The sequence below is a fragment of the Medicago sativa genome, chromosome 3 (assembly GCF_051527215.1).
Source record: "Medicago sativa cultivar Bolivia chromosome 3, Bolivia_mono, whole genome shotgun sequence".
Taxonomy (NCBI): Eukaryota; Viridiplantae; Streptophyta; class Magnoliopsida; order Fabales; family Fabaceae; genus Medicago; species Medicago sativa.
The window spans coordinates 86,763,950-86,789,661 of NC_140751.1; the positions used below are offsets into that span (position 1 = coordinate 86,763,950).

Consider the following 25,712-nt stretch of genomic DNA (forward strand, 5'->3'; position numbering starts at 1 on the left):
ACCTAAAAACGTAAACTCGGTAAACTCGACGAGTTAACACTCGATTTGTGGAACATTGCTTATAATTTTAATGAAAATGAATTATTATTTTTTCGAATTAAATGTGAGGTGCAACACATATTTTCTGGGCGGTCACCCTTTTCATCATAGTAATATTATCGTCTAAACATGTTTAACTATAGAGGTCTGATGAGATCCGAGACATTGGTGCCACATAAAAAGAAAATAATTGTAATCGTCATAAAAAAACCGAAACCAAAATTTCATAAAAATACGATTCATAATTTTTTTTTTTTGAAGAATAAAATACGATTCATAATTTACATGTTTTAAAGTGCTATAGGTTTGAATAAATTAGGTTGAAGTTTGTTTAGTATATTTGGAAATTTGAAACGTAAAGTTATCACGTCACGACATCCATAAACGTCACTTATTTTACACCCATCTATAACTCACCGGTACACACCAAACCAACAAGTAGTGGTACATGACCACGATTTATCAAATATCAATTGATTTTTGACGGCTACTACTCATTTTGGTTCTATATATAAAAGAAAGTTTTTTTTTTTTTGATATTATATATAAAAGAAAGTTTGAGTCAATAAAAATTGATACATTTAAATTAAATTTTAGACTAAATTCATCAATTTTTGTTGATTTGAACTTTTGTTATATATAAGATCGGAAGTAGTAGTGCTTACCAGAAGAAACAATAATCCTAAGGATGATTAAATAAAAAAAAAAACAGATCGAGTAATTGTCATTTTTTCGTCGCATTACGTTATGTTTCTTTAGTTTGAATGCTTGCTCTTCATCTCATTACCATAACTTACTTTTCATGCTTCTGGTTACTTGATTAGGATGTTTGTTTGTTACTAATTAAGAATGTTCAGTTTGGTATTTGGATGTTTGTTTTTGAATTTTCAACGCTCAGCCTCAGTTTTTCTTCTTATTTGACTTCTTATTGTTTTCATTCTTTTGTCCTTCTTTGGATCTTTTAGTTGACTTGTTTCTTTGCTGAATCTTATTTTTTAACTTTACTTCTGTTTTCCTTTTTAGGAAACATTTTTCTTCTTTATATAGGAAAATGTAGTGCATTTTATTTACAACCATGAACGCCAATAAAAATTTGAGAACAAATTTTTGAGATGGTTGCTATAGCTAGCTAATGAGCAACCATATTAGTTTGTAGTTGAACCACAGTGAACTCAACCTAAAAAATATTCCAACACTTGAGTAATCAAAAAATAAAACCTGGTGATATCCTCTTGAGAGTACTTAAAGTCATCCACCATCAACTTGGGATGAGTGACCACACCTCATTAGAATCTCATTCTTAGCAGGGCCGGCCTAAGGGCCAAGCAACCTAAGTAAGGGTTTTAGGCATCAGAATTTTAGGTGAAAAGAAGGTCTCTAAAAAATTAATTTGGTTATAAGTATATTATATGATAGATATAAATTACAGACATTTGCATAGCTTAACTGATTACCAAAAAAACCTCAATTACTCTTGGTCATGACTTCTAATTTTGGTCTCCACAAAATTGATTTTATATAAATATTCTATGAAAAAATAATAATTTTAAAGGCCACATTAAAATTTTGCTTTAGGCCTCTTAATCTGGTAAGGTTTTACATGACAAGCAAACACATCACCTAGCCCATGATTGTAGAAAAAAATATATTTTTCAATGATATCAATAATATATAATATTATGTTTCTAACTTTAATTTTTTTTTTATGGACTAACTCAAAATCTTTTTTTTCATAGAGTCAAAATCTAATATCTACACCATTATATGAAGACAACTCCCTCCACATATAGAGTCAAACCACACTTACAAATGTATTTACATTTATCTCCCTTCAAAGGCAATAACAGGGCTCGAATCGAGATCTCCCATATTTAATACCCCTATCTTTTTTCCACTAATAATTCATGCCCTTGGAGTTATTGTTTTTATTTTTGTCATAGACCACATTGGGTATTTTTATCATAGATCACAAAGTTTTTCAATACTTCTTCACTTTAAAATAAATATTTATCAAACATTAAGTTTTAAAAATCTGTACTATATAAAAAGGAAATAGAGGATTTCATAATGGGTTTTTATCATAGTAGTTAATAGCGGATAGCGGCGCGTAGCGGCTGACCCCAAAAATGCTATAGCGGGATAGCGCATAGCGCTATGACCGCTATTTCATAAAAACAAAAACAACAAAAATAAGGAAACAGAGAGAGCAGAATAAGGTTTTATATGAACAAAACAGAGGATTGTTTGTACAAACTACAAACAGAAACAGAGAGAGCAGAATGGAGTTTGGAATCAATAATAACAAAGAAAACTAGAACAAAAAAGTAACAGGACAACAGAGTTTTGAGATTGTTAAACAAAAAAGTAACAGGAAAACAGAGCAAACACGACAAAGTAGAGGAAGATTTACAGCAGAGGTGAAGAAGTTTTACAGAACAGCAGAAAAGCAGAGGAAGATTTACAGAAATACCCTTGTTTTTTTTAAACCGAGGACAATGTTGTATTTTCTCTTAAAATGAAATAGCGGTTCTAAACTGCAAAACCGCTACGAAGCGTTGCGCCGCTATAGCGCCGCTATCTCACACCGCAACGCTATGGCTTGTTGCGTAGCGCTCCGGCACTGCACCGCACCGCGCGGCCGCTATAGCGGCGCTATTGCCCGCTATTGACTACTATGGTTTTTATTATTCTATTTATAAAAAATTAAACAATTCTTTCTAGAATAATGTTTTTTTTTTGAAGAATTCTATAATGTTATACTGTTGGTTTATAAAAAAAAATTCTAGAATAATGTTATATTGTTTGTTTATTAAAAAAATATAAAAATTTATGTTATATTTTCTAAATTATTTATATTGGTGCTATTGAAAAAAGAGATATTTTGTTACAAATAAAAGTGCAAAATATTCATATAAAATTTAAATACGTTTCCTAAAAAAAATAAAAATAAATAAATACAAGATCATTTGATTAAGATCATGTGCTTTTAGAGCCCGTTTGTTATATCTTTTTTAAGAAAATAATCACTTTTTTAAACAAAATAATCACTTTTAAGTGTTTTGCATCCGTTTGTTACAACTTTAAAAAAAAAAAATCAGAATCTAAAAAAAATCTAAATACAACTTCAAATGATAAGCTGTTAAGAGCAGCTTCTCAAAAAATAGATTCTTTTTTTAGAGGAGAGAGAAAATATTGTTTAAAAGATTGAACTAATTTTGTAACAAAAAATCTCTTTTATATAATTGTATCCAAACAAACTAAATTATTTGTTTAAAAAAAGTGATTTTTATCATAGTAAACAAACGCAAAATAGATTCTGATTTTTCATAAAATCTCTAAAATATAATCTCTAAATTATTTTATGTCAAAATCACTTTTATTTTAATCCATAACAAACGGACCCTAGTTTTGTCAGAAAAAAAATGTGCTTTTAGTGTTTATCATTTTGATCGGGATTTTGAGAAGAAAAAAAGAAAAAAAAATCAAATTTAAAGTAAACTAGCAACAGACCCGTGCTAAGCACGGAGTCCGTGCTTCGCACGGGCTGATCCTTAAATCGCGATTTATGGGTCAAAACGCGTTTACAATATTAATTACATTGAGAAATAAGAAAAAAAATTAATGATAAAGATGAAGATAATAATAAAAACATTGAAATAGTTGTTATTAAATATTATAAAGTGGTAGACTAAAAATATGTGAAAATATTATAAATAATAAAATCACAATAATGATAACGGGGACGTTAATAAGCCCCGTGACTTTTATATATCACTGAAAACTATTTGTAATTTTTTTAGCATTTTTTTATTTTTATATGAATTTATAAACAATAAATATGTATATCGTGCAAGATTCTTATATCAAATTATAATTAGTATATTATAATTACTCCCACTATTATTTAGAAGATAAAATTAGGTATGGCAATGGGGCGGGTGGGGACAGGTTTTACCTTACTCGTCCCCATACCCTACTACCATATACATATCCGCTATCTTACCCATATCCAACGGAGATAAGAAATCGAATCTCATTCTCGTCTTCGACAGGTTATAGGGTATCTCCGCCCCATCCCAGCAATGGATATTTTTTTTAATAAAATAGAAGTATTTTTCTGCCTCAGATGCATTGTTGCAATGCATTATCTTGCGAAGAAATGACGACGATAGATCAAGGCTATGGTGATGGAGAATAGAGAGAACTCTGAGAAATGAGTGTCATCTGATAGACTGAGACTCTGATTGTGTGACTGAAATGATTTATAATTTGAGTTTCTTTTTATATAAAAGGGGGCAATAAAATGATTTTCTACGTTCGAGATGGGTTTGGGTATGGGTTCGGGGTGGGTATACCTATATCCCCGTTACTCATCCCGTACCCGTATTTTAAAATTGGGGAAAACCCAAACTGAATCAAAGCGGGGGAAAACCCGTCAAATTGAGTTTGGTTTGGATGGGTACTCGCAGGTACGGGTTTTGTTGTCATGCCTAGATACAATACATAAAAAAAATATCAATTTAACAAATTAATATGTGACTGATTGTTGTCTCATGTATGATTTGTACAACAATATTAGTTAGTGTCTAATTAATTAGATAGTAACATTTGTCTTGTGTTTTTTTATAGTCATTCTTTGAAATGATATAATGATTAATAATGAATAACGATTAAAAATAATAATTTTATAATATGACATTAAGATAAACCAAAAAATGTATGAAAATCATTTATACAAAAGAAGTAATCTTGAAGATGTGTAATTTTATGTAAAGTAGTTGTATTTCTTATAATAAATACTAACCCCGTGTATAATTTATAAAAGTGATTTTGATATCTATTAATTAAGAGAATTTATAAAATAAAATTTATAAAACAAATCACGATTTATTTTGTTTGGTTATTGTAATTAAACTCACATGTCTTTTTGGATGCAACTATAAAAAAATGGATTTTTGTTACAAAACTACATCAACTTTAATAATTAGAGAAAGATTAACTTTAATAATTAGAGAAAGATAATAGATTGTAATTTTTTTTGTTACTCTTTAGATATTTAGAAGTTGAATTATAGAAAAAATTATTTTGATTGGGATTAAGATTATGTTTGTTTGTTCTTTAAAAAAAGATTAAGTTAGAGTGTTTTATCAAGTGATTTTATTCTAGTTTGTTTTTAAGAGAGAAAATATAGAGGGAGGTTGAAGCAAAATACACAAAAGAATATAATTTTGATGACGACTCAAAAAATTAAGAAGGGGTAAGATTGTATTTTTGGTACACATTAAATTTAATAATTAGAGAATAGATAATTAGAAAATAAAAGATTAAGTTTGTTTGTTATTTAAAAAAAGATTAAGTTAGTGTGTTTTATCGAATGAGTTTGTTTTAATTTGTTTTTAAAAGAGAAAAAATAGAGGGAGGTTGATGCAAAAGACACAAAATGATATAATCTTGATGACGTGTTAAAAAATTAAAAAGGGGTAAGATTCTATTTTTGGTAGAGATTAAATTTCATAATTAGAGAATAGATAGATAATTAAGGAGAATTTTGTTTTGACTCTTCAAAGAAAAAAACAGAAAAAAGCGTTTAATGAGTGTCGATCTTACTCAAAAAGATACAAGTTTGTTACTAATAAATACTAGTAAAAGAGTATCCGAAGACTAAGGATGGGAGTGAATACATAAGCTATAAAAGCATCGTAACTCCATAAGCAAAACAACAAATAGAGAACAGTGAGAGAAAAATCGCATAAAAGGAGCAAGCAGAGTCGAAGAGAGTGATCGATCATTCTGATATCTATCCTCTTGAAAGGTAAGTCCTCTTAAAACTATTGCATGCATTACTCACTCATTAATCCATGATTATGATATCAATGTCTTCTCTTTTTGTTTTTAAGTTTTCTTTCACTTTTCATTCATTGAACTATTTCATCGTATCGAATATTAAACTGTTTGATTCCGATTTATGGATCACATAGGTTACATCTTAACATCAGTTATTTTTTTCAACGTATATTCCAAGTTAGTGTGACGCGATGAGCTTTGTGTTTAGGTTCTTAACCTAGAGATCAAAAGTACTTTAGGAAAAGTTTTAGTTTTATCATAATGTTCTATTTTTTTCCTTAAAATATTGAATATGGCGACGGCGATAAAATAATTTTAAAAAAATCGATAAAGACTCTTTTTAGTTTTACTTGAATATATTTTAAGATTAGGTTAAAAAGAAATAAAAAAATAAAAAATAAAAATAATTTTTTTAAGAAATCCTTTGACCTACTTTGGACTGTTAAACAACCAACTAACTCATATTTATGTTTGCCTAAAAACAAGGCAATATTTATGTTCGCTAGGTTTGTTACGGTTAAGTTTGCAGACCCTATCTATTTATGGTATCCCTAGTTTTATTGACAAAACAAAACAAAACAAAACTTCAGTTCCTATCTTTTAGCCGGTGACCACACTGAAGTTTGCTTAAACTTCAGTTCCTATTTTTTTTTTTTTATTGACAAAATAAAACAAAACTTCTATAGTCATTTTGCTTAAACAATTTTGGTGAACACAATGAAGTTTGCTTAAAAATAAAATCAAATTTTGCTTAAAAGGTATCTAACTTTTATTCCTCGTTAGTGATTTCGATTGCGACATCTTTATGAAGTTTTTTAACCTAACAAATTATTACCGTACAAGTTTTTATTTTAAGTTAAAAAAGGGTTCTGAACGTATAAATTTATTTTCATGGAATTGAAAATTTTTTAATCATATTTTTGTTGAATAATTATTAGCTATTGAGCCAAAAGGAAATTCTAGTAATTAATTTGACACCTTTTCCAATTTGGATAAACGCAACACACATGCCAAAGTCAACTTTGCTGAGTTCATATAGTCATTTATTTCTATTTTTAGTTAAAAAAACGTCATGTGTTTCTTCCATAAATATACTAGTAACAATTCATATTGTCGTTGTGTATGATATATCATATTGTCTATTTATTTACTTGTAGTCATAATAAGATTTGACTTGAATTTCATATATACCTTTTTTTTTTTTTTTATATTTGATTTGATGATTTTGTTTTTGTGCAACAGAAGGATAGGATATCATTGCCATGGCTTCACCGTTTGAGATTGAATCAACCAAGGGTGTTTCAGGGGAGGAGAATGAGACTGAAGAGTGTCCTGTCAAACAAGTCGAACTCACCGTGCCCAAAACTGATGATCCTACATTACCTATAGCCACATTCAGAATGTGGGTTCTTGGAATTCTTTCATGTGTGCTGCTGTCCTTTGTGAATCAGTTCTTTTGGTACAGAAAAAACCCTTTAAATGTCACCTCAATTTGTGCTCAGATTGCTGTTGTTCCACTTGGTCATTTCATGGCAAGAGTCTTGCCAACTCGCGTCTTCTTCAAAGATACATACTTTGAATTCTCAATGAATCGAGGGCCATTCAATATCAAGGAGCATGTTCTCATAACCATCTTTGCGAATGCTGGTGCTGGAACCGTTTATGCTACTCATATTTTGAGTGCTGTGAAGCTCTTGTACAAAAGGAAACTCACATTCCTTCCAGCCATACTAGTCATGATCACCACTCAGGTTCTCTTCTATCTATAATATCTATACATTTTTTCTAATTTATTTTCTTCAATTTTCTATTGTCTTATGCTTCCCTATTCAATTTTAGATGTTGGGATTTGGTTGGGCTGGACTATTTAGGAAATTTCTTGTCGAGCCTGCGGAAATGTGGTGGCCTACTAATCTGGTACAGGTCTCATTATTCAGGTCAGTTTTATTCAATTAATGTCTTCTTCCGTTGCAAAATTGATAACTTGTTCAAAAATGTAACTAAGCTTGTATGTGAATGCAGTGCTCTACATGAGAAAGAAAAAAGACCAAAAGGAGTAACAACCCGCACTCAGTTTTTCCTCCTGGTCTTGATCTCTGGAATGGCATACTCTGTGTTACCAGGCTATATGTTTTCAATGTTGACATCATTCTCCTGGATCTGTTGGCTAGCTCCCAAGTCTGTCCTTGTTCAACAACTTGGTTCTGGTGCGAGTGGTCTTGGGATTGCATCATTTGGAATTGATTGGTCTACAATTTCTTCTTACCTTGGCAGTCCACTAGCTAGCCCATGGTTTGCCACAGCTAATATTGCCGCTGGATTCGTTCTCATTACGTATGTGATCACACCACTTACCTACTGGTTCAATGTCTACAATGCCAAGAAATTTTCACTATTTTCAATCAAATTTTTTAAGGGAAATGGTTCGTTGTATGACATTTCGTCCATTGTCAACTCTGATTTCCATCTTGATCGGGAGGCTTATGCAAGGAATGGACCTCTACATCTCAGCACATTCTTTGCAATTACTTATGGTCTTGGATTTGCCACACTTCCTGCTACAATTGTGCACGTTCTTCTCTTCAATGGAAGGTAATCACTTCGTGAATTGTCTTATTCAGATCTGTGTGTTTGAATATGTTAGACTAAGTAAAGATGTAAATTTTTATGTACTTAATATGAAAATCTGCATAGTCCTCCTCACCATCTTCAAATTTTATCGGAAAATATGTGATGTCTTGCAAAATTTTAAATTCATTTACACTTGCCATTTGAACTATGCAGAAAAATTTGGGAGCAAAGTAGAAGTGCCTTTGGAGACGGTAAAAAGATTGACATACATACGAGACTTATGAGGAAGTACAAGTCGGTCCCCATGTGGTGGTTTCTCATCATTCTGGTGGTGAACATAGCTCTTATTATTTTTACTTGTGAGTACTACAAAGAATCACTTCAGTTGCCTTGGTGGGGTGTATTGCTAGCTTGTGCTATTGCTATTCTATTCACGCTTCCAATCGGTATAATAGTAGCCACTACAAATCAGGTATCTTTTTCTTAACAATTTACTTACAAAGGTAGCTAACTTTATATTTGTGCTAATGAAAATTGGCTAAGATTTCTTCTCTTTCTTTTTAACAGCAACCAGGCTTAAACATTATAACAGAATACATCATTGGATATATGTATCCGGAGCGCCCTGTGGCTAACATGTGCTTTAAGGTGTATGGCTACATTAGCATGTCCCAGGCTCTAACATTTTTGCAAGACTTTAAACTTGGTCACTATATGAAGATTCCACCAAGAACAATGTTCATGGCTCAGGTTAGTTATGAGTACTCCCATTATAAATTTTAACCACTACAAGAGTCTCATAGTATAAGCTAAGTAGCGTTGACACATGTGATTACATTCAATTAATTTATTTTCTCAAATTATTATCAATGTGTTGGCCAATATATTTTACTAGCTGTAATAAATGTGGTCAAAGTATAGTTGACCTAGATTCAAAGAAGATTCGAACAGAGTGTTGTGTTGAAAGCAAATATGGGTTCGAAGATGGCAGAAGACTTCGATAAAGCAGTTTTCGAAGGTGGTTATCAGCAGTTATTCTTTAAGTCAGTTTTTATTTTAAGTTTGTTTTCAAATAAGGAAAACTGTCGATTTGTGGCAGTTGTAGTTTTAGTTTCAAAGAAATGTAGTTATTTCTAGACTTAGTATAAATAGTAGTTTTTCATAGGAAAAACGGGTCACAATTCCGTCATACAAACTTACACTCAAAGTATCCGTATGGAAGCGAGAAACGAGTCACAAGTTGCAATGTATGAATCTGTGTACCAACTTTTGTTTAATCAATGCAATTTACCCTTTGTTCTTTAAGTGTTCTTGCACTTTACTTTATCAAGTTCGATTGAGTTCAAGTGGATTGAATTCGATTGTTTTTTGTCATATTTCTTACATTTTTGACACCAAAAACACAGAATTTCTAACAACAAGAACAAACACAATATGTCCTAAGATTTACTGGTTGATCTTGCAAGTTACCATTTGTAAACCAGCGGTTGTTTACGAAAATCCAACGTAAACAAATTGGCACGCCCAGTGGGACCGTTTGTGTTTTTGTTTATAGTTTTGTTAGAGTTTCTTTTAATTCTGGTTTGTTTTGTTGTGTATGCAATTAAGAAACAAGAAATTGCTTCTTAATATGACACGCGCTAACAACCAAAAGAAAACAAATCCAACATCTTCAAATGAAGATGTGGATCAAGTGACGGTTGAAGATGATGTTTCATCCCCAGGGAATGTTAGAACATCACAGGCTGTTCCAACTAGTAATACAGTCACTCAAATATCGTCTCAGGCCATGCCTTCGATGGCCACAGTAATTTCTCAAGCCATGCCTTCGATGGTTACCCAAACTTCCCATGATTATCCAAATAATACTTCTATTCAAGGGGTTTGGGATCATAGATCAATGCCGTATGGTATGCCATCATCATTGATGCAAGGCTTACAAACTAGTGGTAATATGTTTTCAGAGAATTTAAATGTTTCATTACCACAACTTTTTGGTCCTGGGGTATCTACAACATATAGAAGTCCCCAACAAAATTTAACCAACGCTTCTATGGCTGCCATTAGGCAAACTATGGAAGAAACTAATCATGATATGGTTAATATGATGACCCAACAAATTGGTACTGTCATAAATCCTTTGATTCGAGATACCAACACTAGTTATCAACGGTTGTCTGATCAAATGGAAAGAATTGCCAATTTCTTTGGCGCTCCACCAATCCAAAATAACCCATTGCCTCAAAATCGAAATGTGAGGGCAATTGAAATAATTGCTGATGAACCAGTGGTTCGAAATCATGAAAATTTTGTCCAACCACAAGTAGTACAACCACAAGTTCAGGCAGAACCTGAAAGACAACCCATTTTGGTTAACAGAAACCAAGATGCCGATCAAGTGGTTTTACAAGCCCGTCGGAACAATTTCGATGGTCAGAATAATATAGCGGGTATTGTCGAGGCTTTGTTAGCCCAAAATGGTTTTAATATGGGTTTACGTAGACCAAATTTTGCGTCTCCTTTGTCTGAGTATGTTTTAGACGCTGAATTGCCTAGAAATTGGAAAATTCCAAAGTTTACCAAATTTGCTGGAGAAACTAATGAATCTACTGTCGAACACATTGCTAGGTTTCTCATGGAAGCAGGAAATATTGCAGAAAATGAAAATTTGAGAATGAAATATTTCCCAAGTTCTTTGACAAAAAATGCTTTTACTTGGTTTACAACTTTACCTCCTCATTCAATTTATAGTTGGAACCAATTAGAAAAAGCCTTTCATGAACAATTTTACATGGGTCAATCTAAGATTAGTTTGAAAGAATTGGCCAGTGTTCGACGTAAAAGTCATGAGTCAATCGATGATTATCTCAATAGGTTTCGTCTCCTTAAGGCTAGATGTTTTACTTCTGTTCCAGAATATGAATTAGTCGAAATGGCTGCTGGTGGCCTCGATTATTCTGTTCGGAAGAAATTAGATACCCAGTACTTAAGAGACATGGCCCAATTGGCAGACAGAGTTCGACAAGTTGAAAGACTTAAAGCTGAAAAAACTAGAACTCATAACAAATTTCCCAAAAAAGAAAAAATTGCCTATATAGAAACAGGAGATAGTGAACCCGAATTCGATTGGGGTTTAGATATCATTGAAGACAATGATATAAACCTGGCAGAATTAAAAGATGGACCTCCATATGCTTGTAAAATGTTGAGGCCATCCAATGGAAAGAATCCTGAAGATCCCAAGAATGATAAATATCCTTCTAAAACTTATACTTTTGATATTACTAAAAGTGAAGAAATTTTTGATCTTTTAGTTAATGATGGCATAATATTAGTGCCACCTAATATGAAGTTACCTCCTTTGGAACAAAGGAAGAAAAGAGGATTTTGTAAATTCCATGGTTTTTTAGGTCATAACCTATCTCGATGTACTCGTTTCAGGGATTCTGTACAAAAAGCTCTTGATGAAGGGAGGCTGAAATTTGGAGAGAAATCAAAACAACAAGTGGATGGAGATCCTATGAAAAAGGCAGAGTCCATGTTTGCTGATGTGTCTACCAATGTGGTAGAATCCATGTTTGCTGGTATTTCTATCAATATGGTGGAAATTTCAGATAATATTGATGTAGAAATGGTTACTGAGGACCATCGAATTGAAGAGCCAGTGGTTACTGAAGATCAATTGGCCAAGGAAATGGAGAAAGCATATCCAAAGGCTGAAGAAGATTTGGTTGATTTTTTAAATCGATGTAAAATATCTAACACCCATGCTATGCTTTGTCCTCGATGCAGTGCAGTGTTCGATAAAGAAGCTGCGAAATCAGTTGAAGGATATCAACCTCAAACAAAACGTAAAGGAGGGTGGTTCGAGAACCGTTCTAAGTTTGGCTTTAACAAAAGAGGTGTTCCTTACAAGATGAAAACTTCAGAGAAGTATCAAGTGAAGAACCATAAGAAGACGTTCGTTCCTTCATCGAAGTCTCCTATTGATACTTGGGTTTTCTCTGGAGGCAAGAAAACTGGTCATTCTGCGCCTCCAGCACCACCAACAAAATGGGTAAAAAGAGTTGTCAAAGTTCCAGACCAACCAGAGAGTTCTAATCCTAACAAGTATGCTTACAAAAATAACTATAAAGGTAAGAATCCTATGACTAGAACTCAATGGCGCCGTTTTCAACGCCAGAAAAAGGAAGGAGTTTTGAAAGACGTCACTAATGGTGACAAAAGTAAGGGAAAACAACCAATAGTTTTCGAAATGGTTAAAAAACCAGCTACTGAAAGAATTTTCCCTCCATTATCTTCTGCTTTAAACATCCCTAAAGGGGATGATGATATTCTAACTTCTACTTTTTCAGATTCTGAACCAAGTCTTGACATTATATGTGTGGTTTCTGTACTACCAATTGAATATGCACATGATGTATCTTCGAAGGCCAATCATGATGATGAATGTGATTTCACTGAGGAAATGGCTCGTCATAGGCCTCTATGTTATTATGTTATGAATAATGGCTGTATCGAAGATCAACATGCAGTGTTCGAGAAACCTGATGATAGCATGAAGCTTCATTTAAAGCCTTTGTTTATTCAAGCTAAATTAAATGGTGTTGGAATTAACAAAGTATTAGTAGATGGTGGTGCTACTGTTAATCTCCTACCACAATCTTTTCTAAGGAAACTTGGTATTTCTGAATGTGATTTGAAACCACATAATGTAGTGCTCACTAATTATGAGGGATCTACTGGACAATCTCTTGGTGCCATCGAACTAGAATTGGTAGTAGGAAGCATAACCAGAGCAACTGTGTTTTTGGTAGTTCCTTCTAAAGCCAATTTCAATGCATTATTAGGAAGGGAGTGGATCCATGCTGTAGGTGCAGTTCCTTCTACAATGCATCAAAGGATTGTGATTTGGAGGAAAGATGGTTTGGTAGAGAATATTGAGGCTGATCAGAGTTATTATTTCAAAGCTGAAGTTGATAATCAAGATATTAACAAAAAGAACTTTGACAAACAACTTCAATTTATTGCACCATTCATGGAAAATGATGCATCAAGTTCTATGACTAAAGAAGAAAAATTCTTTGTAAAACTTGCTCCAGAATGGGGTTTTCGTTGGAAAACTGCATTCGACGATGACTTCGTAGTGGTGAACAACGAAGATTGCCATGAGAAAATACCTGTAAAGGAGAAAGATTTGCTGAAGACAAGAAGTACTTCGTACAAGAGGGTTACTGATGACCAAGGATGTTCAGCAAAGGGAATCTCACCAACCAGGTGGGATATCAATATTTGATCAATGGTTGAGCCCAGCATATGGGAAAAGATTACGGCTTATGTAGCCGAGAAAAACTTCGATTTGGCTGAAACAGCCAAAGAAGAAGAGGTCTTCGATGCTTCAGTAGGAAATAATTCTGATGACCTCATTGATGATAAAAAATTAGACTGTATTTATGATGATGAACCTTTGGGTTTTGAAGAAGATCCAATGGGATCTACAATAAAAATGAAGGCCCAAGATCCTCTTGAAGAAGTGGATATAGGAGATGGTTCTGTAAAAAGACCAACATACATAAGTTCAAAGATTCCTAAGAGCTTCAAAGATCGAATTGTGGCGCTTTTGAAAAATTACAAGGATTGCTTTGCTTGGGATTATCATGAAATGCCTGGTTTGAGTAGAAAGGTAGTAGAGTTGCAATTGCCAATCAGGACAGACAAGAAACCAGTGAAGCAAATTCCAAGAAGGTTTGCACCAGAGATTCTACCAAAAATAAAAGAAGAGATCGAAAGACTCCTCAAATGTGGCTTCATCAGACCTGCAAGGTATGTTGATTGGTTAGCTAATGTAGTTCCTGTTAAAAAGAAAAATGGTAGTATAAGAGTTTGTATTGATTTTAGAGATTTAAATCTCGCTACTCCCAAAGATGAATATCCTATGCCAGTAGCAGAAATGTTGGTAGATTCTGCAGCAGGTTTCGAATATTTGAGTATGCTTGATGGTTATTCAGGTTATAATCAAATATTTATTGCTGAAGAAGATGTTTCTAAAACAGCGTTTCGATGCCCAGGAGCATTAGGATGTTATGAGTGGATAGTAATGCCATTTGGTCTTAAAAATGCTGGTGCTATATATCAAAGAGCAATGAATTCAATGTTTCATGATTTTATTGAAGATTTTATGCAAATTTACATTGATGATATTGTTGTGAAATCATCTTCTGAAAACAAACACTTAGAACATTTACGTTTATCATTCGAAAGGATGAGACAATATGGATTGAAAATGAATCCATTAAAATGTGCGTTTGGTGTTTGTGCAGGTGATTTTTTAGGATTTGTTGTCCATAAAAAGGGCATCGAAATCAATCAAAATAAGACTAAAGCTATAATGGAGGCTAAAGCACCCTCTACCAAAAAAGAGTTGCAGTCTTTATTAGGCAAAATAAATTTCCTCAGAAGATTTATCTCTAATCTCAGTGGCAGAGCGCAAGCATTTTCGTCATTACTTCGATTAAAGAAAGAGGAAATTTTTAGATGGGAGCCTGAACACCAAAAGGCATTTGAAGACATAAAGTCATATTTATCTAATCCTCCTATTCTTTCACCTTTGTTGAAAAACAAGAAGATGAAGTTATATATAGCATCATCTGAAAGAACTATAGGGAGTATGTTAGCACAAGAGGATGAAAATGGTATAGAAAGAGCCATTTATTATCTTAGTAGAGTTTTAAGTGATGTTGAAACAAGATATCATCCTAGTGAGAAACTATGTCTTTGTTTATATTTCTCATGTATGAAACTTAAACATTATATAAAGCCTTTTGATGTTTATGTTTATTCCCATTTCGATATTATTAAGCACATGTTGTCTAAACCTATTCTACATAGTAGAGTTGGTAAATGGGCTTTGGCACTCACAGAATATTCTTTAACTTATCAATCTTTGAAAACTGTGAAAGGCCAAATAGTGGCTGATTTTATTGCTGATCATTCCATTGAAGAACCTGTGACTGGGGGCATCGAAACATTTCCATGGACATTGTATTTCGATGGGTCTAGTCATAAAAATGGTTCTGGAATAGGTATAGTTATAGTTTCACCAACAAATGAAGTAACCAAATATAAATTTCGAATTAGCCAATATTGTTCGAATAATGAGGCAGAATATGAAGCCTTAATAAATGGTTTAGAGATTTTGCTCGAACTGGGGGCAAAATGTTTAATTATTAGAGGTGATTCTGAATTAGTAATAAAGCAAATAACAAAAGAATATAAATGCCTCAAAGAAACTTTGATAATGTATTACACTATAGTTAATGCATTACTTAAACATTTTGTTCAAATTGAAGTTCAACATGTTCCTAGAACAGAAAATCAAGAAGCTAATGATTTAGCTCAATTGGCTTCTGGGTACAAACTTTCGAAGGGACAAGAGCAAGAGGTAATTGAAATTAAAACAAAGCGTAATTCGATAGACATTGTGCCTAACAAATTGTTAAGACCAAAACTTGGGGGCATGGAAGCATCTCAAGGATACCTTCAGAGTGCAAAATTTTCTGAAATTTTGGTCATTAACAATTTGGATGATGATGATTGGCGAAAACCCATAGTCAATTTTTTGGAAAATCCAGATGGCACAACTTGTAGAAAAGTCAAATATAGAGCCTTGAGTTATGTGATAATAGGCAATGAATTATTTAAAAAGACTCCAGAAGGAGTTTTACTTAAATGCCTTAGTGAAGCAGAAGCATATTTGGCTGTATCGAATACTCATAGTGGTGCTTGTGGTACACATCAAGCAGGCCATAAAATAAAATGGCTTTTGTTTCGACAAGGTGTTTATTGGCCAACCATGTTAAAAGATTGCATAAACTTTGCTAAAGGTTGTAAAGAATGTCAAGAACATGCTGGAATTCAAAAAGTACCAGCTAGTGAATTACATTCAATAGTAAAACCTTGGCCATTCAGAGGATGGGCTTTAGATGTAATTGGGGAAATTAAACCTAAGTCATCCAAAGGCTACAAATATATTTTGGTTGGAATAGATTATTTCACTAAATGGATAGAAGCTGTTCCACTAAAAGATGTTACTCAAGATGAAGTTATAAACTTCATTCAAAAATTTATTGTTTATAGATTTGGCATACCAGAAACTATTACTACAGATCAAGGATCTGTATTTACTGGTCGAAAGATGGCAAAATTTGCTGAAGAAATGGGATATAAATTGTTGACTTCAACACCATATTATGCTCAAGCAAATGGTCAGGTAGAAGCAGCAAATAAGAATCTGATTACTATAATCAAAAGAAAAGCTAGCCAAAAGAAAAAACCCAAAGAATGGCATGAGTTTCTTTATGAAGCTTTATGGGCAGTTCGAACTTCTCCTAAAGAATCCATAAATACTACTCCTTTTCGATTAACATATGGCCATGATGCTGTATTGCCAACAGAAATCTTACTTCAATCTACTCGAATTCAAAGACAAATCGAAATCCCAACAAATCAATATTTGGATATGATGTTGGATGAATTAGTAGATATTGATGAAGAAAGATTAATGGCTTTAGAAGTGCTTACAAAGCAAAAAGAAAGAATAGCAAAAGCCTATAACAAAAGAGTTAAATCGAAATTATTCCTGCAAGGAGACTTAGTTTGGAAAGTCATTTTGCCTATGGATAAAAAGGATCGATGTTTAGGAAAATGGTCTCCTAGTTGGGAAGGACCATGGAAAATTCTAAGAGTTTTTTCGAATAATGCGTATGAGATCGAGGAACTACAAGAAGATCAGAGAATTCTACGCATAAACGGTAAATATTTGAAAAAATATAAACCGATGTTACAAGAAATTAAAATTACACAAGAGTAATTTGATTCGAAATAAAACTTGGCATTAATTTAAAAATGCCAACTGATGGGCAGGTTACATCGAAATGCTTAAAACGGAAAAACCATTACAAAAGAAAACACAAAGTACTTAAAGACAAAAAGCATTTAGAAATGGTTTTCAAAAAGTACCAGCTAGTGAATTACATTCAATAGTAAAACCTTGGCCATTCAGAGGATGGGCTTTAGATGTAATTGAGGAAATTAAACCTAAGTCATCCAAAGGCTACAAATATATTTTGGTTGGAATAGATTATTTCACTAAATGGATAGAAGTTGTTCCACTAAAAGATGTTACTCAAGATGAAGTTATAAACTTCATTCAAAAATTTATTGTTTATAGATTTGGCATACCAGAAACTATTACTACAGATCAAGGATCTGTATTTACTGGTCGAAAGATGGCAAAATTTGCTGAAGAAATGGGATATAAATTGTTGACTTCAACACCATATTATGCTCAAGCAAATGGTCAGGTAGAAGCAGCAAATAAGAATCTGATTACTATAATCAAAAGAAAAGCTAGCCAAAAGAAAAAACCCAAAGAATGGCATGAGTTTCTTTATGAAGCTTTATGGGCAGTTCGAACTTCTCCTAAAGAATCCATAAATACTACTCCTTTTCGATTAACATATGGCCATGATGCTGTATTGCCAACAGAAATCTTACTTCAATCTACTCGAATTCAAAGACAAATCGAAATCCCAACAAATCAATATTTGGATATGATGTTGGATGAATTAGTAGATATTGATGAAGAAAGATTAATGGCTTTAGAAGTGCTTACAAAGCAAAAAGAAAGAATAGCAAAAGCCTATAACAAAAGAGTTAAATCGAAATTATTCCTGCAAGGAGACTTAGTTTGGAAAGTCATTTTGCCTATGGATAAAAAGGATCGATGTTTAGGAAAATGGTCTCCTAGTTGGGAAGGACCATGGAAAATTCTAAGAGTTTTTTCGAATAATGCGTATGAGATCGAGGAACTACAAGAAGATCAGAGAATTCTACGCATAAACGGTAAATATTTGAAAAAATATAAACCGATGTTACAAGAAATTAAAATTACACAAGAGTAATTTGATTCGAAATAAAACTTGGCATTAATTTAAAAATGCCAACTGATGGGCAGGTTACATCGAAATGCTTAAAACGGAAAAACCATTACAAAAGAAAACACAAAGTACTTAAAGACAAAAAGCATTTAGAAATGGTTTTCACCATTCAGTTACAATCCCAAAGCGATCGAGAAACCAGCGAATTTCTGTATCGAGACGACACCTGAAGCAAGCATTGACCAGGTAGTAGTCATGATCTGGCCCAGGTAGAAGTGAATACCAGCCTCCAATTCTCCCATCTCCTGCACAGTTGTGGTAGTTGTTGCAAAAACGACGCCTAGTAAGCCAAATAGGCATGGGCCTATTCCACCAAGGACAGCGAAATCGATAACTCGAAGTTCCTCCCAAAATATCGCTTCGAAATTCTGCCAATCGATGTGTCCATGCAAGATCTTTGAAGTCTTCGAGGATGTTTTCTGGCATAGGCATGGAGAGCGCATTGATGAGAAGAAGGTAGTACCTTGCACTCAGAGAGCCAGTGGCATTGATAGCAGTAGTAAGGAGGCGTTTCATTTCTTCAACGTTTGGATTAGCATCCAACATGTGTTGAGTGCTTCGAAGAATACAGAACATGGCGTTGCCATGATTCCAGAGTCTAAGTTTAAAAGCAAACTTAGAATGAGCCACCATAGCATTGTTGTACCATTCATTGGGGTCGTAGAGGAAGTAGAGGACATCATCTCCAAAAGCCTTAGAAACTTCAGAATCCTCACTGACGCGCCAATGCCTGCTATTGGTATGGCGAAAGGCGAAAAGATCTTTCCTGCTTTGAGCAGCAATCTTTGTAGCAATCTTGACTAAAAGATCATCACTCAGATTATCAATGGTGGTCATGATGATTTAAGAAAGAAAAGCTTTGAGTAAGAAGGATTTTTTCGGACGAAGACGAAACAAAGAAAAGAATGATTTTTATAAAAAGGAAAATCATATTTATAATGGAGGGAAGTTGAAAGAAGTGGCTCAATCAAACGGTTCTTCTTGCTTTGAAGATGATGACACGTGGGAGCAGTTATTCTGATGGCCAATGGTTACTTAACTTTGTAATCTGAGGGAAGTTTTAAAGGTTTTATTTTAAAAAGGATTAATTCATGATTAAAAGGTCATTTATTTGTTTTATTTCTTTTCAACTTCCTAGGCAAGTTTAACTTGTTGGGTTAAACAAAAAGTTACTTTTTTGTTTCCTCATCATTAAAATGTCTTGGAAATTGTTCCAATCTTATTTGGATTTAAATAAAATTTAAATTCGATACAAGAAAATAAGAAAGGAATTTCGATGATTGAAAAGAAATTGTCGTTCGAAATAGAAAATGGTCCACAGATTGTTATAAAGACATTACAGACCAAGATATTCGATAAGGCTGAAACAAAATAAAAGTCTTAGAGAATAAAATAGAAACAGAACTAAATCTCAAATGATGAGATGAGTTTCTCAATTTGGCTTTTGTATTCAGCCAGTTGGGTATCGAGAGTATGGTTGTCATTTGCAAGTTGAGCAATGGTAGACTCTAGTTCCTTGGAGAGCTTGAATTTGTTAACAGCTTCATTGGCTTCTCGATTTCTGGCTTCATCTTTAGCCAAAATTTCAGCTTTCTGAGCTTCCAGTTCTTTAATTTTGGCATCGATGTCAACCACTTGCTGTTTCGCATTGTTTCTTTCTTGCTGAAGAGTTTTAAATTTCTCTTGGAAGGATGACAGTTCGATCACAATTTGATCATGATGCGCTTTCTTCTCTGCCATTTGAGCTTGACCAGTTTTCCTCTTCTGGAAATTTTGATTAGCACTCTCCAACATTGGTTCAAGATAATTAAACAGGTTTTGAAATTTCCAACCAGTTGGGAGAGCATCAAGTTTTTCAAATAAACTCTTGATTTCAGCGAGAGCTCCAGCATCCTTTTCAATCAACTCTAGCAAGTTGGCTTCGATGATCTTCTTTTGAAATTCTGCTAGCAGGTTGTTTTTTGAAGTCTCAGAGGGATTTCCCTTGGATGAATCAGAAGTTTGGCCAGTGCTAGTTGAGAAAAGAGTATTACTCTTAGCTATCAAAGCAAAGGCATTGAAAGGATCATCTTTGGCCAATCGATCGATTTCTTCCAGATCGATCATAGGGGCATCTTGTTGAGCAATCATCTCTGCATCACCAGGAGCATCTTGTCGAGTAGTTATGTTTGTATCTTCAGTAACAAAGTTCGATACATTATCTCCAAGGGTGGGTGCAGAATGAGATTGGTCATTGTTGAGTGATTCATCATTTACCAAGTCATCAGTGGGTGTTTCTGCCTGTTGATGTTGAGGAGGATCCACTTTAAGACCTTCTGGACTGCTAGCATCATCATGCTCATCCTCTTTATCTTCAGCAATTGGTGAAGTGGTCTTCGAAGAAGGAAGAACTTGCCCATGTTGTGATGGAGTAGTTTGTTCTTGTTCGATACCCTAAAAAGAATAAGATAGATGCTTAAAAAACAGGACATTTAGAGATATTTTGTATAAAATATGGTTTTGATAAAATACCTTCGAACCATTATCACCAACATGTGAATGAGCACTAGAATGAGAAGTCTTTCGACGACGTTTGAGTGGTTTAGATGGCGAGATGGGGGGAGAACTTTCAGAAGCTTCCACTTCGACTTCTTTTTCTTGGACAAGTGATATTTGTTCTTGTTTTCTTTTCCTTCTTCCTTCAGTATGGACTTTGGGAAGTGTTACTTTGGAAGCTTCGATCTGTTCTTTAGTTATCTCCACCTCACTATCATCATCAGAGAGATCAACAGTTGCTTGTTCTTTCTTGCTCTTCGATCTAGAATGTCCTTTTGATGAAGTTGTTTTCACTTTGGGTTCCTTTGATTTAGGAGGTTCCTTCGATGCAGCCTCAGATTTCTTCGATTCAACTTCTTTAGTTTGAGAAGCTTTCTTTTTCTTCTTGTCAGACTTGCTTTTCGAAGTGTTCTGGGTGCTGGCATCATCAAGCTTTGCTTCTCCTGGAGTTAAAGGCAAAGCTGAAATATGTGATCATACAGATAAGTACTATTTCTTTTAACAATAGTATTAATGTGTTTTAGCGAAAGAAAAAATCATACCCATGATACTGGGAGTTTCGATTCGAACTTGGGACAATTCATAGCCAAGTTCACCATTATATTGGTATAAATTGCATTTAGCATAGGTTACTAAATTATTTTGTGGGAATTTGAAATTATAAAGTAACCATTTTGGGTATGGTGGCCTGAAGGCCAAAGCAAGATTACAAGATGGAAGTCTTGCTAGTCTCATTTTCTTTTCTAAAACATAAAGATATTTATTGGGTGTTCCAGGGGGAAAAATTGTTTCTGAAATTTTCTCTCGAACTTTATCTCTCAGAGTTTGAGCAGCATAGTATACTGTCCTCTTTGGATGTAAAGGGTCATATGTTGTTTGATAATATCTTTGAAATTGCTGAATTTCTTTAATGTGCGTACCTCTAGTCTTCTTGTCTTTGTTCTGCAAAGTGTGAAAAGTACTGATCAGTTGAGGCAGCAATTCATCAGGATTCCCTCGATTGGATTGGCGTATGTAATAATTTCGCCACCATCGAAAAAATGCTTCAGAGCATGCAAATGATGTTGAGAAATATGTAGGCTCGAACACAGTTGTTCTCTTGGCTTGAATTATGGATTTCCATACAGGTTCGATCAGAGGAATTTTCCATTCACTTATACTTTTGAACAAAGAGCTGGGTTTTGATTGAACCATACCAAACTGTCTAGCTACATGGTTAGGTTGATAACCATATACTCCATAAGGGCTACCAGGTGTAAGTCTGCTAGATAGATAGGTAGGGGTCAAATAAGCTTCCCATATAGCATTGATTTCTGTTTTATTGGTTTTTTTTCGAAGTGGTGGGAAAGTCTTCTTTGAACCAGTTAGGTCCATATTTCCTAGTGGTAAATGGTGCCATCATAGGGGTGAAAATGGGACAATCAAGCAGGGTTTCATAAGCATTTGCAAAAAGTTGTTGTGAAGACTTGTTCCCATCGGGGTGAAACATAGCTAAGCCTATACCTTCAGTGGTCTTGTCTGAGTATGCTGATGTGTAAAAGGAAGGTAGGATCGAAGCAAGTTTTGATCCAAAAATGGCTAAAAGCCATAGTTGGAACAACCATATGGGTCCTGATACAACTAAATTTCCACCAGTTTGGGGATAATCTCTAAGATTATTAGTTGTTTGGTTAAGGGTTTCATATAAAGAACCTAGAATCAGTTTGCTTAAACAGATATCTGTTCCTTCATGTAACTGACTAGCTAGACACATGAATTTCTTAGGGACTTGGACTGACCTTGAGCAAAAAACATGCATAGATAACCAGTAGGTCAAAAAAGCTACATGTTCATCTGCAGATACTTCAGCACATTCGGTATCATGGTTGTTAGCTATAAACATACCATAAGCAGGGCTATCGAAATTGACTGAGTATTGAGAGGTGGTAACATCTGGATTAAAGGTGTATCCAGTTGGTTTTAAGCTAGTAAGGCCAGCCACATCTAAAAGGGTAGGAGTGAGCATTCCACATTTCAAGTGAAGGCTGTTGTTCGATGGGTTCCAAAAATGTAAAGCAGCAAATATCAATTCATTATGGTATTTTGGACCATATCGAGATATTTGGATGAGATCAAAAAGCCCTTTCTCCTTCCAAAATTGGCCCTTTTGTTTTTGAACTTTGTCTAACCAAGCAATATATTCGGGATAAGTTTTTGGTTCAGTCCTAATTTTGGATTTTACAAAACTTAGGTCAAAAGGACCTTTTGTGAAAATTAAAGGAGGTTGAGTTTCAATGCATGGGAAAAGAGAATTAATTTCTGGAGTTTCAGGTTCTAGAGAAATGGGGCCTAAAAATGCATGTGGAGTATCAGTACAAGGGATGATTACCTGGGTTTTCCAGATAGCTTTTTCAGCTTCATTGATTTCTGGTTCGTTCATAAAAGCAGGAGCAGCACTGGCGATTTCTTTGGTAAAATCAATGGGTTCTTCGCGATTCACATGAGAAATTCCTGCTGCGTTCGTCATTGTTTAAGTGTTTTGGTGAGAATTTGATGAATAGTTCGTGTGTAAAGATAGGAGTTGCAGAAAATTCAAAGTTTTTCTTCGGGAGAACTTTTGGCGGAGAAGAGGAACAGTGAAAGTGAAAATGAAATGGTGAAAAGTGAAAAGAGTAAAGGTGAGTTTGCTTTTATATGGACCTTTGATCATGACACATGTCAAGATCTTATTTTGACAGTTTTACCATTAAAGTGTTGTCTTTTCCAATGTTAGAGAACGTGGCCCACTAACTAAGATTGTGGGGTCAGTATTTAAAGGGAATTTGAATTAGTTTTGAATTAAATACTGACATCATTCATTTCGATGGAGAATGTTAGTTTTTTCTTTCAAAAACGTCTTTTTCTTCTTCAGAGAAATCGAAAATGGCGTTTCTGGGGGGCAATTTGTTGGCCAATATATTTTACTAGCTGTAATAAATGTGGTCAAAGTATAGTTGACCTAGATTCAAAGAAGATTCGAACAGAGTGTTGTGTTGAAAGCAAATATGGGTTCGAAGATGGCAGAAGACTTCGATAAAGCAGTTTTCGAAGGTGGTTATCAGCAGTTATTCTTTAAGTCAGTTTTTATTTTAAGTTTGTTTTCAAATAAGGAAAACTGTCGATTTGTGGCAGTTGTAGTTTTAGTTTCAAAGAAATGTAGTTATTTCTAGACTTAGTATAAATAGTAGTTTTTCATAGGAAAAACGGGTCACAATTCCGTCATACAAACTTACACTCAAAGTATCCGTATGGAAGCGAGAAACGAGTCACAAGTTGCAATGTATGAATCTGTGTACCAACTTTTGTTTAATCAATGCAATTTACCCTTTGTTCTTTAAGTGTTCTTGCACTTTACTTTATCAAGTTCGATTGAGTTCAAGTGGATTGAATTCGATTGTTTTTTGTCATATTTCTTACATTTTTGACACCAAAAACACAGAATTTCTAACAACAAGAACAAACACAATATGTCCTAAGATTTACTGGTTGATCTTGCAAGTTACCATTTGTAAACCAGCGGTTGTTTACGAAAATCCAACGTAAACACAATGTCGATATATCCGTGTTTGTGTTGGTTTTTTTTTTCCTAGAGTATGAGTTTTTTGTTAATGAAACTAAATCCGTCGGCATTGTGTGTAGATGGCAGGTACGTTCATATCAGTACTTGTCTACACAGTAACTGCTTGGTGGTTGATGGCGACGGTCCCTGATCTTTGTGATGCTTCCAAACTACCATCTGATAGCCCTTGGACATGCCCACAGGATCATGTCTTCTATAATGCATCAGTTATATGGGGACTTGTTGGACCACGCAGAATCTTTGGAAACCTTGGTGAATATTCAACTGTGAATTGGTTTTTCCTTGGTGGAGCCATTGCACCTTTTCTAGTTTGGCTTGCTCACAAGGCATTCCCGGGACAAACATGGATACGTCAAATTCACATGCCTGTCTTGTTGGGTGCTACAGCAATGATGCCTCCTGCAACTGCAGTCAACTTCACTAGTTGGATTATTGTTGCCTTTATCTCTGGGTACATTATATTTAAATATAAACAAGATTGGTGGAAGCGCTACAATTATGTTCTGTCCGGTGGTCTTGATGCTGGAACTGCCTTCATGACAATCTTACTGTTTCTTACTTTGGGATCAATTCAGCTGAAGTGGTGGGGAAATGACGGTGAAGGCTGCCCATTGGCTACTTGTCCTACTGCAAAGGGAATTTTTGTTGAAGGTTGTCCAGTTCTTTGATCCTCTCAAGATTTTGGTTTGGCTACTTTTTCTGTAAATAATTTCAAGACATTCAAATTTACCGTTTACTTTGGTTATGCTCATGTAGATGAGTAGTTAGGTTTAGAATAGTAGCGTTAGAATTTATGGAAAACCAATGCCTTCCGATAATTGGCTACTGTCATCTGTTTGGTTTTTTAGTTTCTTTAATGGACACAGTTTTTATAAGCTCTTGAATTAGTTACGGAGTCTTTCCCAGTTTCAAGAACAAAACTGGATTTAACTAATAAAATGGAGCACTCTCATAAAAAAGTTGCTTAATATTTTTATTTATTTTTTGGAAAGGGTTCGCTTAATTGATGTTCCATCCGTCTTTTTTAGTGTTGTTTGATGCCTGTGTTTCTCTTCAACCATCCTTTTGATCTTTTAAGGATACCCTTGTCAATTATTCATACATACTCGTCTACTAAACTAGATAGG

At 34.1% G+C, this 25,712-nt stretch overlaps 2 protein-coding genes across 4 annotated transcripts; one reads left to right on the forward strand and one right to left on the reverse strand.

Moving 5' to 3' along the window:
• Positions 1 to 5,714: 5,714 nt before the first annotated feature.
• Positions 5,715 to 25,565, forward strand: LOC146941382 (oligopeptide transporter 9-like). 3 transcript variants are annotated; one of them, XM_085755150.1, is made up of 7 exons: positions 5,715 to 5,851; positions 7,126 to 7,634; positions 7,723 to 7,820; positions 7,906 to 8,475; positions 8,668 to 8,926; positions 9,022 to 9,204; positions 24,645 to 25,565. In XM_085755150.1, exons 2-7 carry the CDS (start codon positions 7,146 to 7,148, stop codon positions 25,251 to 25,253), a joined length of 2,208 nt encoding a protein of 735 aa, XP_085611276.1. In that variant the 5' UTR covers positions 5,715 to 5,851; positions 7,126 to 7,145; the 3' UTR covers positions 25,254 to 25,565. The 3 variants fall into 3 exon arrangements, with proteins under 3 accessions (XP_085611276.1, XP_085611278.1, XP_085611275.1); XM_085755152.1 differs by lacking the exon at positions 5,715 to 5,851 and having other exon boundaries at positions 6,770 to 7,285; positions 7,386 to 7,634; XM_085755149.1 differs by lacking the exon at positions 5,715 to 5,851 and having other exon boundaries at positions 6,775 to 7,634.
• LOC146941383 (uncharacterized) lies at positions 18,757 to 23,493 on the reverse strand. The gene is made up of 5 exons (XM_085757387.1): positions 23,356 to 23,493; positions 20,964 to 21,419; positions 20,160 to 20,885; positions 19,069 to 19,247; positions 18,757 to 18,820 (listed from the first exon to the last, which is right to left on the reverse strand). Exons 1-5 carry the CDS (start codon positions 23,491 to 23,493, stop codon positions 18,757 to 18,759), a joined length of 1,563 nt encoding a protein of 520 aa, XP_085613513.1.
• Positions 25,566 to 25,712: the final 147 nt, after the last annotated feature.